Source organism: Arvicanthis niloticus, chromosome 1 (genome assembly GCF_011762505.2).
Source record: "Arvicanthis niloticus isolate mArvNil1 chromosome 1, mArvNil1.pat.X, whole genome shotgun sequence".
In the NCBI taxonomy this organism is placed as follows: domain Eukaryota; kingdom Metazoa; phylum Chordata; class Mammalia; order Rodentia; family Muridae; genus Arvicanthis; species Arvicanthis niloticus.
The window spans coordinates 17236431-17251332 of NC_047658.1; the positions used below are offsets into that span (position 1 = coordinate 17236431).

A 14902-nucleotide genomic window follows, 5' to 3' on the forward strand; every position below is an offset into this window, starting at 1 on the left:
ATCGTTCATGAAAGCTAACATGTAATCAAGGTGTCCGTCTACAGAGAGCAGTGAAGAACATGTGGGAAATTGACTAAGTGAATGACAGTTCCTACACTTACATGGGCACATTTGGAGGAGGGCACTGTGTGGAGGTATAGTGTTGTTATTTCCTCTGACCCTTTGCTCTTTATCTTATTAGGTGTACTTGATTAGTGAACTAAGAGTGGTGGAAGAGTATCTCAGGTTTGCTCCACTCCTCAAGTTGTGGGCGGTGAGCTTGTATGTAGTCATTGTTGTAAAGGTACAGGCTTGCATCTATTTTACTGTTTTGTTTTTGAAGATAGGATATTCGATTAATACAGAATGCCATTTTTTATTGTAGCTTTGTGTTCATATGGCTGTTCATTCAGTATATGTAGAGAGGGGTTTAAACTGGTACATTTCCCAGTAGTAAACATTGCATCCCTCTGATGAGGCAGGTAGGGTCATAGTTTGTAACTATTTTATATGTTGTTCTTCCTTTCTTTTCTCTTCCTTTCCTTTATTTCTTTTCTCTTTTTTTTTTTTTTTTTTTTTTTTTTTGAGTGTTTTACACCCATGATCATTGGGGATTTTGTTGTGAGACTTTTCATGGGAAGACATGACACACATGAGTACATAGCCTAGATTGGAAACCCATGACAGAGCACAGTAACAATTACACTAGAATCCAGCTTGGTGAACCAGGGACAAAGATGGAGCAGACTAAAGGAATGGCAGACCCCTAATTGGTCAATTTTGAGACCCATCCCATGGGCAGGCACCAATCTCCCACACTAGCAGTGATGTGCTTTGCAGACAGGAGCCTAGCATAGCAGTCCTCTGAGAGGCTCTACCCTGCAAGTGACTGAGACAAATACAGATAACCACAAACAAACATTGGACTGAGGTCAGGACCCCAATGGAAGAGTTAGGGGAAAGACTGAAGGCCCTCAAGGAGATGGCAACCCACAGGAAGACCAGCAGTGTCAACTAACCTGTATCCCTGGGAGCTGCCAGATACTGAGCCACCAACCATAGAGTATACATAGGCTGGTCCAAGGCCCCCAGTACATATGTAGCTGAGGGCTGCCATGTCTGGCCTCAGTGGGAGAGGGTGCATCTAATCCTGCAGATACTTGATGCTCCAGGGTGGGACAACATGGTGGGGATGGCTGCCCTCTCAGAGACAAAGGGGATGGGGAGGAAGAGGAACATTGCACAGGGGGACTGGAGGGGACAGCATTTTGGATATAAATAAGTAATTTATGAAAGAAAGAGGGAGAGAAATAAAGCAAGCAAGCAAGCAAGCAAGCAGAAAATCTGAAGGGCAACGTACAGAAAAGGGAAATGACCCATACCACACCCTTCATGACCCAGGCATGAGCAGAACAAAGTTGCAGTCTTAAAGTAAACACAGAATCCAAAAATCCTTTTATCAACAGACTGATATTCATGACCAGAAGAAAAACCTATGTTCTCTTTTTGGAAGGGGGCAGGTATAGCAGGGTGTCACATAGCTGATGCTGTCATCAAACTCATCAAGTTAACCAAGGGTAATTGAATTATAGGTGTGTTCTATCATACCTGTTATGTGTGCTGGGGATCAAGCCCAGGATTTTGTGTTTGTTTGGCAGTCACTCTATCACTAGGATACAACACACACATATTTTTTTTCAATGTTAAATAGTGTAAAGTGATTTTGGTCTGGTACGGTAACTTTTTTTTTTTTTTAAAGATTTATTTATTACCTATATGAGTACACTGTAGCTGTCTTCAGACACACCAGAAGAGGGCATCAGATCCCATTACAGATGGTTGTGAGCCACCATGTGGTTGCTGGGAATTGAACTCAGAACCTCTGGAAGAGCAGTCAGTGCTCTTAACCACTGAGCCACCTCTCCAGCCCCCTGGTACGGTAACTTAAAAAAAAAAACCAAATCAATTGCATTTACATGTACGCCTGTTGAGAACCGCACTAGCTCCATGTTCAGGCGCCAAAAATGTCGCGGCCCGAGCAAAATGTTGAGGCCCGGGCTGCCCCGAGTTTGGCGGCCACTGTATCCCGGTCCGGCCACTGTATCCCGGTCCAAGCTGCCGCTCCGGTCCGAGGGTCGGGGTTCAGCAAGAGAGAGATAGTGAGGGCGGTCGAGAGGAATGGAGACCAGACAGAATGTGTTTCAATCCCGTTTATTCTTCAGTCTCTCTTCCTAGTCCAAGTCCCAAGTCTTGAGTTCCTAGTCCCTAGTCCCTAGTCCCCAGTGCCTCCAAGTTCCAAGTTTCTTCTTCCAAGTGCCAAGTGCCTAATGTCTAATAACTACTCCAAGTTGTACTCCAAGTTGTACTCTCTGAAGTGTCTCCTAAAAGTGTCTCCTCTGTCTGCTGTCTGATTCTCTCTAGAGCCAAGTGTCTTCTACCTAAATGTCAAGTAATCTGTTTTCCTCCAAGTTGTACTGTTTCTCTGTCTTCTCTCTGCTATGTCTGATTCTCTGTTCTCCAAATTGTTCTGTCTAGAGCCAAGTGTCTTCTACCTAATGTCAAGTAATCTGTTTCTTTCTCTGTCTGCCTCTAGCCTTTTATAAGTCTCACTTCTAAGCCACGCCTCTAAGTTACACCTTTAATCATGCCCTTAGGTCTTGTCTCTAAATCTGATCTCTAGGTCACACTCTTAAGTCACACACCTGTCTGGAAAGCTGATAGCCGCTTTCTGCTAAAAGTCGGCCCCCAACATATGCCCTCTAGAAGCAGTGGTCAAGAGTCCTAAACACACTAACAGCTTTTTGTACAGGAGGTGGTTACAGGGCAGCCATGAACAGGGAGCTCAGGGTATGGAGATTCTCTACAAGGACAGAACATATAGAATGAAATCATGTATTTAAAACAGGATTTATTCTACTGCCTTATAGTCTGGATAGTCCAAGAATTTACTGTGCCACTGAGAATCTGAAAATTGCCCAGTCTGCAAGCCTGGATGGATGTCTTAGCAGTTCCTACCTGGCGCTGAAGGCCTGGAGGATTTCAAGAGAGCTGCTGGTATTTAGTCCATGTTGGAAACACAAAGAAGTTGTTTCTAAAATCAGTGAAAGAATGCAACACCCCCAGGGTAGATGAACTTTCGAACAAGAGTGAAGACAAAGATTTTTCAGAAAGCAAAAGCTTTCTTCCATGTCCTTCATATGAGCTTCCACCAAAAGGGTATATTGTCTACATTTAGGGTGGGTCTTCCCATTGTGATCAGAACGTTCCCGATTGTCGGACCCAGCTCCAGATGGGGTCCCACAAAATCTCCAGCTTGGTAGAGGACAGGGTGTAAACAGCCGTTGTCTCTGCCGCTGCCCCTGCCTGCGGGTGGTCCAGGGTAGAGTGTCAACAGGGAAGGTCCACTGCTGCCTGTCGCCCTCTCTGCAGCAGAGAGAGGAGAACCTCGAAGGCGCTTCGGGAGAGCCGGCATCTTCTGAAGTGTTACAGCTCTTTGCTAAGCCAGGAGGTGCCGGCTAGGTAGCAGGGAAAGAGAGCAGATCTCTTGCCCAGTGTTAACAGCTCTCGAGCCAGTGAGGGGCCCCCGGCTAGCTGGCAAAGAGGGGAGGATCCACGACAGAAGCTCTTGAACAACGGGATGATTCTTGCGTGCCTTTACTTCTCAATTAAGCTCAATATATACAGTTTGGGGTGGGTGAAGGTTTTAGCAGCAGGTAATCCCATTGGCTTGGTCTGAGATTTTGGGGATGCCTCATATGCATGTGAGGAGAGCCTGGGGCACTATTCCTATGTGACCCGATGGCTATAGACCTCTCTCTGTGGGAGGGGCTGTGAAGGGCGGGAGCTGAGAGAGCCAGGGGCCCAGGAACAGCGCTGAATGCCTTCCGTCCCAAAGGGTCTCCGGGGTTCAAAAGCTCGTTTGACCAGGTGCCCAGTTGTCTCTCATAGCTCAGCGCCCCACAGTTCCCTCTCTTTTCTTTTATAAAGGAGAGGTGTCATTAGAATAAATGTCTCCTATGTCGGAAACAGTTTGATACTGAACTAAGACCTGATTGGTAGTTACCTTTGCAATGTTACTCATCTGTTGCTTTAGAAACTGAATGAGGCAGGGTGCCAAGAGAAGCAAGGCTCCAATGGCTAGTCTGGGGCCAAGGAGGGGAAGAATCCAAGCCATCAAGGGGTTAGAATACCAAGGGGTAGGGGTGTTGGGCGTATAGCGAGCCCGGAGGTTCCCCCGGAGCTCTTTGAGCATTTGTACATCTTGTTCTACCAGCCCAGATTCATTGACATAGAAGCGACATTCCTCCCCCAACAAAACACAAGTCCCCCACCCCCTGTTCAGCAGTAAACAAGTCCAGGGCCCTCCGGTTTTGGAGAGCAACTCCTGATAAAGAGGTTGTTTGGCATTGAAGAGATTCAAGGCTGTCCATCGTAGAGGCCATTGCCTGGTCAAGCTTGTCCTGGAAGTCGCCAGCCAGATGCTGTGTTTGGATAAGGGCTGCCCCAGCAGTTCCAGTAGCCCCAAGTGAAACAGCAAGGCCTAGTCCAATGAGCAGAGGGATGAAGATCTCTCTCTTTTTTCGGCTTCCTCCCATCTGCAAGGCGAGCTCTTCAGGTTCGTAGAGATAAACCTGGGGGACAACAATCACAGGGGTGCAGGAGCCTTGAAAATGAGGGTTGATATAGGCACCTGTAGTGCCCCTGCACCAGAGGAGGGCAGGAGGGTTAACACATACTGATTTGGTAATGGTGATGTCATGAGCACATGTGAGATGGGGTTTTGAGGAGGGTCCTACAAGGCAAAGGGGGAGGGGTAGGTCAAAGAGAGGAATGTCCTGTGTTTTCCTCATGGGCAGGGGTCCATGGAGGTCATAAAGTGAAAAGTTAATGGGAACGGCTGTTAATAATGGTTGGGAGAGGGAGGCACAAAAAAAAAGCATTGGGAGGAATTGGGATGGGTCATTAAAGGAAGGAGGTCCGCTGCATATTGGATGTACTGTAGCCAGGAGAGGGTAGCTTGTAGTTCCTCTTGAGACTGGTTTTCCTGTTGGATAATATTTGCATGAGTAAAGGCTGATTTGGGGGCAGGGACAAGTTCACGGGAGACATGTAGGTCAGCTACCGGGTGTCTGGCATAGCCATTGGGGTAAAGTTTACCCACGACTCCGATTCGCCAACGTTCATTCCATGGATCAGTGATGGAAAGCTGAAAATGAGTTTTAAGGTTGGTGAGCATGGTGCCATCATGACTGGTGGATTCCATCCTGCAGCTCCATTATCTGTAACCTCCATGTGTGGAGACCTCCTGGAGACATTCACCTGTGTTTCGGTAAGGAAAGCAGAGAAAAGGGCTGGGGATAGTGGAGATGGATTCTGGGTGTAGGGGGATCTCAATCTTGGTTCGACATCTTTCAAGTGGGCAGTCCTGGGTTCCTATAACTTTATTGTGTCCATTATAGGTTTCCCTAGCATAGAATCTCCAATGGTAGGTGTTGGGAAGGCTAGGGAGAGGCTGGACGGTAGCGGAGTTAGCATGAAGGATGACAAAAACTGCCAAGAGAATGGAGGAGAGGGGGGCTTGTGTAGGGCGCATGGCCTGGGCAGCTGTCATCAGGTCATGGATGTCCCTCCAGGAGATCCTGCTGCTCCTCTGGGCATGGTGTCTCCTTTGCCTTCTCCCCGTCCTTGGTTTTAGTCCATGCATGGTCTCATTGCTGTTTGTCTGTGAAGAGGCAAAGCATCATGATGGGGAGGATATGATGGAAATAGAGGAAGAGGAAGGGATGTGGGAAGGAGGCTGCTTAATGGACTTCATCCTTGTTTTATCTACACCCTCCAACTCTATTGCATGATATTGCCTACATTAAGATAAGCCTTCCTCCTCTCAGCTTCTACCCCATGTAACAATTCTCCCTGGTGATGTTCATTCAGACACAAACAGAAATGTGCTTTACTGACTTGTTAGGTGCACCTCAGTCCATTTAATGTAACAGTCATCAATAAACATCACATTTACAGACTACAAAGAAGCCAGGATGCCTCGTGAGGCCAATGGGGAGTAGGGAGGAAGGCCAGCTTATTACACCAGAGAAGAGAGGAAAAGGGAGAAAAGATGAGGATGAAGGAATAGGGAGAGAAGAGGAGGTAGACAGAGGACCAGAGAGAAAAGGGACAGAGGGAAATGGGAGGGGGAGAGGAAGAGAGAGGAGGGTGGAAGAGAGGGAGAACTGGAGAAGGGAAAAGGAAGAGTGGGGGGGGGAAGAAGGATCAGAAGAAAAAGGAGATGGGGAGGGGGAAGAGAGGCTAGAGCTAATATTGTGGTCCAGAGTGTTATGCCAGCAGGTTTTCCTCTGGCACAATAGTTCTCAATTTGTGAGTCATGACCTTTTGGGAGGTCCAACAGCTCTTTCAAAGGGGTTGCATGTTAGATATTTACATTACAAGTTATAACCGTAGCAAAATTCCAGTTACGAAGAAGCAATGAAAATAATCTTAGGGTTGGGGGTCAGCACAACTTGAGGAACTGTATTGAAGTGCCACAGAATTGGGAAGGTTGAGAAGCACTGCTCTGGAGGGGCTAAATGTGTTGCCACCGATTGCCGTGACTGTGAAGTGCTTAGGGAAGCACACACAGCATCAGAGGGTGTGGAGACCAAGAAGTCATTTCCAGTAATCTACACTTACCTGTTCCATAGGGAAGTGGCCACCAGGCAGTGCTGTTAGGCAGATGTCTGTACTTAGGGAACTGAACAATGTAAGAACCTGAACAATGAGGTGGCTCCCTGGTTAAGAGCACTGACTGCTCTTCCAGAGGTCCTGAGTTCAATTCCTAGCAACCACATGGTGGCTCACAACCATAAAATAAAAATAATCAAAAAAAAAAAAAAAAAAAAAGCCAAACAGTGTGTCAAGGGTAGCTTTGCCTTGCTTTTGCTGTGAAAAAGCATAGCTTATGGTTAAATGGGTGCTGAGACAATAGAAAGTTTTGAGAATTCATATGTGAGAATCCACACTAGGACCTGAATGGTTAAGAGCCCTTGTGGCTCTCACAGAGGACTCAAGTTGGGTTTCTAGCACTTACATTAGGCTGCTCACAACTCCCTGTTAATCCAAACTCCAGATCTTCTCTCTGGCTTCTGAGAGTACTGAACACACATGTGATTTTAAAATAATTAAATTTTTCCCTTTTGTTGAAAATAGATTATTTGGCCATCCAATATATGCTGATAATAGTTTCCCCTCCCTCTACTCCTCCCAGTTCCCCCTTCCCTCCCCTCCCTTCTCCTCCCCTCCCCTATCCTCCCCTCCAGATCCACTACCTTCCTATCTCTTGTTAAAAAAGAACAGGCTTCTAACAGACAACCACCAAACAATGCAAAACTAAAATATTGTAAGATAAAGCAAAAGCCATCGTATCAGAGCTGGACAAGGCAACTCAACCAAAGGAAAAGAACCCCAAGAACAGGCCCAAGAACCAGAGACCCACTCATTCACACATTTGGGATTCCCATTTAAAAAAAATACTAAGTCAAAAGCTATAATCTATACATAGAGGGCCTGGTATGGACCCAGATAGGCCCTGAACTTGCTACTTCAGTGTCTGTGAATTTATATGAGCCTGGATTAGTTTATTAAGGGGACCTTGTTTCTCCTGGTGTCCCTCTGGCTCTTAACACTCTGTAGGCCACTAGGCATGCATGCAGTACATAATGCTTGCAGGCAAACACCCAGACACATTGGAAAAATAAATCTGTTTTAAAGAGTTGAATGAGAGAGTGAAGGGATTAAGAATTGGGGAAACCACCAGGCGGTGGTGGCCCACGCCTTTAATCCCAGCACTTGGGAGGCAGAGGCAGGTGGATTTCTGAGTTTGAGGCCAGCCTGGTCTACAGAGTGAGTTCCAGGACAGCCAGGGATACAGAGAGAAACCCTGTCTCCAAAAAAAAAAAAAAAAAAAAAAAAAAAAAAAAAAAAAAAAAAGAATTGGGGAAACCTTATGCCTAGGATTAGGTGGGGTGGGAGAAAAGAATCAGAATCTCTCTAGAAAGGTCCTGATGGATCCATTTAGGGAGATGGAGGCAGAGGCATTCCTGGTAAAGGAGAAAAATTCCTCGGAGACTCCATGCTATCCCCTACATCATTGCTAGTCACCAACCCTTTAAAAAGTCCCCTGCCATCATAGCCAGCTCTATCTCCTGGTCTGTCTGTTTCTGTCTCTCTGACTCTCTGTCATATCCCCATTCCTAAATAGCTTTTTACTCCCCCCCACACACCACCACTGTCCACAATGAATCTCTTGTGTGAGATCTGTTGAATTGTGTGATCTTTATAGCATACCTTGGCCCAGACCACCAAAGTACTGTACCTCTAAATTCTAACCAGAGCAGCACTTCAGATTCCATGGCAGTGCCAAATCTGGAGGGCAGAGGGTAGTGTGCTGTGCATCAGGAAGTGCACACCTGGCAGGCCTTGCAGGGAGAGAAGTGGGTAGCTTAGGATGTCTATACAGTGGGGGCAGGGGGAACTAGGGATGTCTGTACTATATGAGTTTCCCAGATGTCTACACTGCAAAGGAGAGAATGAAGGTTCACCAGGGATGTCTACATTGTGGAGAGAAGTAGGTTACCCAGTATCTACACTTTGTAAAGAGAAGTGGATCAACAGGCATGCCTGTACTGTAGAGAAGAGAAGAGATCACCTGGGGCATCTATACTGCAGGGATGATGGAGAAAAGAGGAAAGCTGGTCACCCAGGATGTCTGTACTTTGGAACGGAGAGAGAGAAGTGGGTCATACAGGTAATCCATCTTACAGGCGGGCTGTTTAGATGGTGTCTACCCAGAGTGGTCCTTGCAGAGGGGAGCCCATGGGAAGAGCAGCTTCCTCCTACACCAAGAAAATAAGGCCCTGACGATGTGGTTACAGGAGGACAAAGAGGAAAGCATGCCATGGAAGTCACGGAATAGAACTATGTCTGTTTTATGTCTGCCTTTAAGGACCTGTTGCACAGCTCTGGGAGGCCACTCTTATTATATTTATCATAGGGGACAAGGTGGGTATCACTGACCTGGGTCTCCAGGGCTGTTCAAGACTTGGAAGAACCTGTTACTCAGAGGCAGATGGTTGTAAATATTTGGAGTTTAGTTGAGGAGGTGAGATACTGGTTATGATTCTCCCACTGCCATCACCCCTTGTGTCCCTGCAAGGCATAGTACCTATTTCTTCCAGGCATATAGAGGCCTGCTACACCACTGCTAGGTCACCAGCTGGGATTGCACCTATTCTATGCAGTCTCAAGAACTAGACTCAACCTTAATGTCAGAATCCTATAGAAACTTCTATGGACTTATAGGGTTATTGGTCAACTCATCCTTGGGACCCTTCTACTCTCCAGTCCTGCCTCATCCCTTCTCTTCAGGCCAAAAGGCTAACCTTCCATCCAGACCCCGCTTGGTCCTGTATGAACCAATAAAAACTCACCAGGCTCAGTCCTATCTCCAAGTCATTCCAGCTTGAACTATTCAGTAGCTTCTTGCCATTCCAAGCAGGTCCGGCTGCTCCTGAATTTAGTTTCCATAGACTCGTATTTCTGAAAGCTTGGCCCATGAGAAGCTGTACTATCAGGAGGCGTGGCCTTGTTGGAGAAAGTGTCGCTGTGGGGGTGGGCTTTGAGGTCTCCCGTACTCAAAAATCACCCAGTGTAGAATTCCAGTCTCTTCCTAGCTGACTGAAGAACAGAGTCTCCCCCTGGCTGCCTTCAGGACACAGTCCCCTTCTGCTGCCTCCAGATCAAGATATAAGACTCCTGGCTCCTCTAGCACCATGCCTGCCTAGATGCTGCCATGCCTCCTGCCATGAAGTTAATGAACTGACTCTCTGAAACTATAAGCCGTACCCAATTAAAGAGTTTCCCTTATAAAAGTTGCCTTGGTCATGGTGTCACTTCACAGCAATGAAACCCAAACTGAGACATGTACACATTCTCCTCTATCCATAAGAGCCAGTGAGATGCTGTATCTCCCTCACGTTCTCCTGTGGATCTTGTCACTTTAGTGGAAAGTGTTAACAGCCTGAGCCACATGGCTCTAGTTTTTATTGTATTGGAACGTTACTCAGTGGCTCCCAAAGCAGCCTTTCCACATGGTCTCTCCTGAGGACTCACCTTTCATGCCCTCTAAACCTAAAGTCTCCCCATTCTCATGACTTCCTGAGGCTCTCATCAGATTCAGTCCAGGACGGCTGAGACCTGTGCTTTATCCACTCCTCAGCCCCCACTGTGAGGCTGAAGACACCACAAGTCCTCTGTGGTCTGGCTGAACCAACTTCAGTCAACTTCTTTTTATTTGGGGGGGGGGGGGGGGCGGGTTTGAGACAGGGTTTCTCTGTGTAGCCCAGGCTGGCCTCGAACTCAGAAATCGGCCTCCCAAGTGCTGGGATTAAAGGCGTGCACCACCACTGCCTGGCTCAGTCAACTTCTGATGGTGTTCTCTACCTCTGCACTTTTGGCCAGACTGATTCCAGTGCCTGAGACGGGTACAACCTGGCTCCCTTTACCATCCAATGTGTGTGTGTGTGTGTGTGTGTGTGTGTGTGTGAAACTATATTGAGAAGAGGACATCTAAAGACAGAACATCGTTGCATTTGCTGTCATGCTAAATAGTTGTACACATGTGTATGTTTCATGCAGAGTATCAAGTCGCTGGTCTCAAACTCACCAAGTACTTGAGACTCACCTTGAATTTCGGATCCTCTTCTACCTGCTGAGTGCTGAGATTACAGGTGTGCATTGCCAAGCCAGTCTTAGATCGCACATGTATGTCTGAATGAGATGTGAAAGAGGAGGGCCGGCAGAAGAAGGGGAAGAGGGAGATGGTGGGAAGGTGAATCTGATATTTATCAACTACAGTGATATATATGTATAAAATGCCATAATGAAACTCATTATTTTCTACATCAACTAAATATATATATATATATATATATATATATATATATATATATATATTATATAATAATAATTAGTCTAGCAGTGGTGGCGCACCTCTTTAATCCCAGCACTGTGGAGGCAAACACAGGTGCATCTCTGCATTCAAGGCCAGCCTGGTTTGCAGAGTAAGTTCCACAACATCCAGGGCTACACAGAAAAACCCTGTCTGAAAATAAACAAACAAACAGTCAAACAAACTATCATTTATTCAAGTATATACTGAGTGTCTCCAAGTTCCCAACATGCTGTGGTTATGGGGGACAAACAAGAGGGAAACCTGGAAACTAACATTCTAGGGGAGGAGCCATGTCATGGACAGAAAAGTAAATAGTCCAATTGCTCCCTAAATAAGAAAAAGCATTATGAAGGGCAGGTAAGATGGCTGCCCAGGTAAAGATGCTTGCTGCTGATCTTGCTGCATGGTCTTGGAACCCACGTGGTGAACAGCAGGACAGACCCCCAACCCCAGATATTGTCTCACAACCTCCATATAGGATCAGACTTTTTTTATTTTAGATAAAATCTTGTATGTCACATGCTGGCTTCAAACTCACTATAAAGCCAAGCATAACCTTGAACATCTGCTCCACTTCCCAAGTGCTAGGATTACTGACGTGTACCACCATACTCAGCTCATGCGATGCAGAGGGCTGCACGCAGGGCTCCATGCGTGCTAGGCAAGGCTCCTAACAAGTGTCTGTCCCTGGCCTGTATTTTAACACGATTCTTCGGTGTGGCTATGAATAGAGCAGAGAGCAACAAGGGCAGAAGCAGTGGAGCACCGAGGTGGCTCAGAGCCTGGCAGACACAGCAAAGGAGACCAGGAGAGTCTGGATCTCTAGAAATAAAGCAGAGGGCACTCATTCAAAACTTGGAAGAAGGAACTGGATGAGAGAGATGGAAGAGCAGACACAAACACATGTGGACTTGGGACAGCCGGGCCAGTTGAGAGAAGGCGGGAAGTGTGAGGAGGGAAAGGCTAAGGAGCTGGCTTCTGGCAAGGACATGGGACTTTCCTTTGGACATAATAAGGTGTTTGTGGCTCTGCAGGGTATTTTTTTGTGACCCATAAGTTCTGGCCCATAAGTTAGGTTCTTTGAGTCACCTGAGCACCCCCAATCCCAGCCTCACCCTCATGGGGTTGTAGCCAGGACAGAGAAGGGTGCAACTGCATGCACCCTCCCAGGTCGGAGGGACAGGAATCAACATGGACTACACTGTCCAAAACAAGTCAGCTGAGTAGCACGCTGTTTAGGTCAGGACCAGGGTCGGAGACATGGCTGTTGTTGCTCATAGGGAGCCTACCAGAATGCTGGGAGAGAATGCAGAGGCCTGACCCTGGCATCCGCAGTGCATGTCTTGAGGAGTTCAAGGTCAGCCTCTGTCGTATAGCTCATGGATAGCCTGATCTCCATTAGATCCTGTCTCAATAAAAGGAAAGGAAAGGAAAGGAAAGGAAAGGAAAGGAAAGGAAAGGAAAGGAAAGGAAAGGAAGGGAAAGGAAAAGAGGCCTTCAATTCTGACAGTGACAGGATAGCACTACATTATGAGGGACCAGGCACACACTTGGGCAGAACTCATGCAAGCTGGCTGGGAAGCCCAAGAAATCATAGGCTGACAAAAGGACTACAACTCCCAGAGGGCAGTGGGACCACCAACCTACAACTCCCAGGTGCCCACAATGGGGGGGGGGGGGGGGGGTGGCTATTAGACCCAGAAAGCTTGCAGCTTTCGAATGTGGTGGGTTTGTAACTACCTGTAAGGCTCAGTGCAAAGAGGAATGCTCTGCCACTCAAGCCCAGGACCATACCGCCGGTTCCCCTCTGCGCGTGCTGCCGATTATCTGCAGCGTTCGGCTGTTCAATCTCACCGCGTTTCATGGCACACTATATTGCAAAGACAATGACTAGATTTTAGATTTTATGAAGTGTGATGAGAAGAGACCTGGAAAGGGACTAAGAATGACCCTTAGCGGGAGGTGGAGCCCGCGCTAAATGCATTGCCAGACCCAACCGCTAGGTGGCGCTGAGTGGGCATATGTACACCTGCAGGAAGAGGAGGGGGGGGGTACAGATATATCAGGAGGCTTCAGACTTAGAACACGGTGAACTGTTAGGCTACAGTTATGCACAACCCCACCCATCATTTTATGTGGGTGCTAGGATCCTAACTCAAGTCCTCATTCTTACACAGCAAGCACTCTTACCCACTGAGGCCATCTTTCCAGACAATGATTGAATATTTAAACAGATATCGGCTTCATAGACTTTTTTTTTTAATTTTATGAATGTGCGTGTTGCTTGTATATATGTGATGTGCATACCTGATGCCGACGGAGGGTAGAAGAGGGCATCACATCCCCTGAGACTAGAGTTACAGACAGTTGTAAACCACCATTTTCTTAATCAGTGACCTATCTCTCCATCCTACAGGGTCTCATATATCCCAGGATAGCCTTGAATTCCTGATCCTCCTGCCTCCAGGTCCTTAGTGCTGGGATTATGAATGTGTGCCACCATGCCTAGTTTTATACAGTGCTGGGAATCAAACTCAAGGCATCAGGTATCCCAAACAAGCACCCTACCAACTGAGCCTCCTCCTCAGACGCCAGAATTTCTAGTTATACAATATCTTTTGAAGAGGTTTCATATTTTCCCTTTGGTTTGCTCTGTATTTTCTATGGGCCTTGGACTGTCTATAGTATGTTACTAAGATTCCCCGTTCATTGAAAAGAGAGCCTGGATTAGATCACACAGATCTGGATACTGCCTCTTACCTCTTTCTCCCTTGGTTTAATGAAGAGCTGGGGTTTGATCACACCTACTGGGAAAGAACAGGAAGTCCAGTCTCACTGGGAAAAGGATCTCCCACGTCATAGCAGGCTCCAATGTCATGGACAAGCATACGATGGCCTCTCTACAAACACCAGAAGCCCATCCTGGTATGGGTCACAGCTTACAAAACCTGAACCCTGGAGCTCACAATCTGCAGGCAGCTCAACACGCCAGAGTGAGTCTTTTCCAGGCAGCTTGGCTGATCTGAGCGTCCCTCAGCCCATCCTTAAGGAAGGGGGAGGAAGAGACCTGGTGCATCTGGTGAGTATCCAGGACTTCCTGGAGACTGTGTGGGTATTTGCTCATGGGTGCCAGTGCCAGGGAAGCCAGAATCATTGGATCCCCTCAAGCTGGACGTGAAGCCAGTTGGAAGACTGGACTTGGGTCCTCACCAGGCGCAGTAACTTGTTTTAGCAGCCAAGCAGGTTCTCCAAATCCTTACTTCCTGAGTTTTAATGAGCTTCCTTGCAGGGTGGAATGTTCCACCCCCCCCCCCTTAGTACATCCTGTTTCCTAACCTCTCCAAGTCTTATTTCAGAGGAAACTGCTTCACAACAAACAAGCAGCAAGCTCTCTTAACCGCTGAGCCAGCTCTCCAGTCCTTAGAAAAAGCAATCCCGAGGACCGGAAACTCTGGAGATTTGTGCACACGCCTGTATGTGTGCATGTGTGTGTTAGAAAAAAAGGATCTGATACTCCTGAACTAGAGTTACAGGTGACTGTGAGCCACTTGATGTAGGTGCTGGGATCCAAATTTAGATCCTCAGCAAAACTGGTATGTCCTCTTAGCCTCTGAGCTGTCTCTCCAGCCCCCACAGCAGTCATTCATTGTGTGCACCCCCAATATTATGGGCTGGGGTGATAGAAGCCGTCTTATGAAAAGTGCATCTCTAGGTTCTGCCCACAAGTTATCAGTAGCTATCTCTGTCCCAATGTCAACTAACAATGGCTTGGGCTAGTGATTTGGTTCATTGGATAAAGATGTTTGCTGTCCACTCTGAAAACTAGAATTTGATCCTAAAACTCATATGGTAAAAGAACCAACTCTATACTCTGATCTCTGCACATGTGCCCCGAAACACACATGCATAACAAAAAAGTAA

The 14902-nt window shown here is 47.0% G+C and overlaps 1 protein-coding gene across 1 annotated transcript; it reads right to left on the reverse strand.

The window, feature by feature from the left end:
• Window positions 1–2192: 2192 nt before the first annotated feature.
• LOC143442035 (endogenous retrovirus group FC1 Env polyprotein-like) lies at window positions 2193–12970 on the reverse strand. Its single transcript, XM_076932775.1, has 3 exons — window positions 12722–12970; window positions 10712–10797; window positions 2193–4610 (listed from the first exon to the last, which is right to left on the reverse strand). Exons 1-3 carry the CDS (start codon window positions 12843–12845, stop codon window positions 4260–4262), a joined length of 561 nt encoding a protein of 186 aa, XP_076788890.1. The 5' UTR covers window positions 12846–12970; the 3' UTR covers window positions 2193–4259.
• Between the last annotated feature and the right edge of the window lie 1932 nt (window positions 12971–14902).